A 465-nucleotide genomic window follows, 5' to 3' on the forward strand; every position below is an offset into this window, starting at 1 on the left:
GACTACTTACAAGAAAAAATGACTCAAAAAGAGAATACCAATGCTTTTATTGGCAATGCCTTTATTTTTCTTCCGTGTCATCAATCAATCAATCAAATATATAAAAGAGCAGGGGATAATTTGATGAATTCTGAGTCAATCTATGAAGCAGAAGCAGGGGATTGAGTAATGCGACTCAACATCTTTAATGCAACACACGGGTTGTCCACTGGCACCTGCATAAATACCAAAATCATGTAGATATCAAACATTAACGCTCTAATACTTTGTACTAGAGGATGTTTCTTTACAATTAAATAGGGCATTGAAGGCACCAACTTTTATGTGATGAAATGAATTTTGAGTGTCCTTTTGGTGAAGTTTTTATGTTGTGTGTGGGTGAAAGCTTGGTGGTTGGGAGCAGTTTGAGTCACACGATGTTCTGACTTAACAGTGCAGTAAAAGAAAGGGTGTATTTCACAGTAC

The 465-nt window shown here is 36.6% G+C and overlaps 1 protein-coding gene across 2 annotated transcripts in view; it reads right to left on the bottom strand.

Moving 5' to 3' along the window:
- LOC109850235 (serine carboxypeptidase-like 51) overlaps positions 20 to 465 on the bottom strand; it is a 6,223-nt gene continuing 5,777 nt past the window's right edge. For both annotated transcript variants that reach the window (XM_020420200.1, XM_020420199.1), the window contains one exon: positions 20 to 215. In XM_020420200.1, the coding sequence (XP_020275789.1) occupies positions 141 to 215 (75 nt within the window). In that variant the 3' untranslated portion in view covers positions 20 to 140. The remainder of the gene's footprint in view (positions 216 to 465) is intronic.

The sequence above is a fragment of the Asparagus officinalis genome, chromosome 7 (assembly GCF_001876935.1).
Source record: "Asparagus officinalis chromosome 7, Aspof.V1, whole genome shotgun sequence".
NCBI lineage: Eukaryota > Viridiplantae > Streptophyta > Magnoliopsida > Asparagales > Asparagaceae > Asparagus > Asparagus officinalis.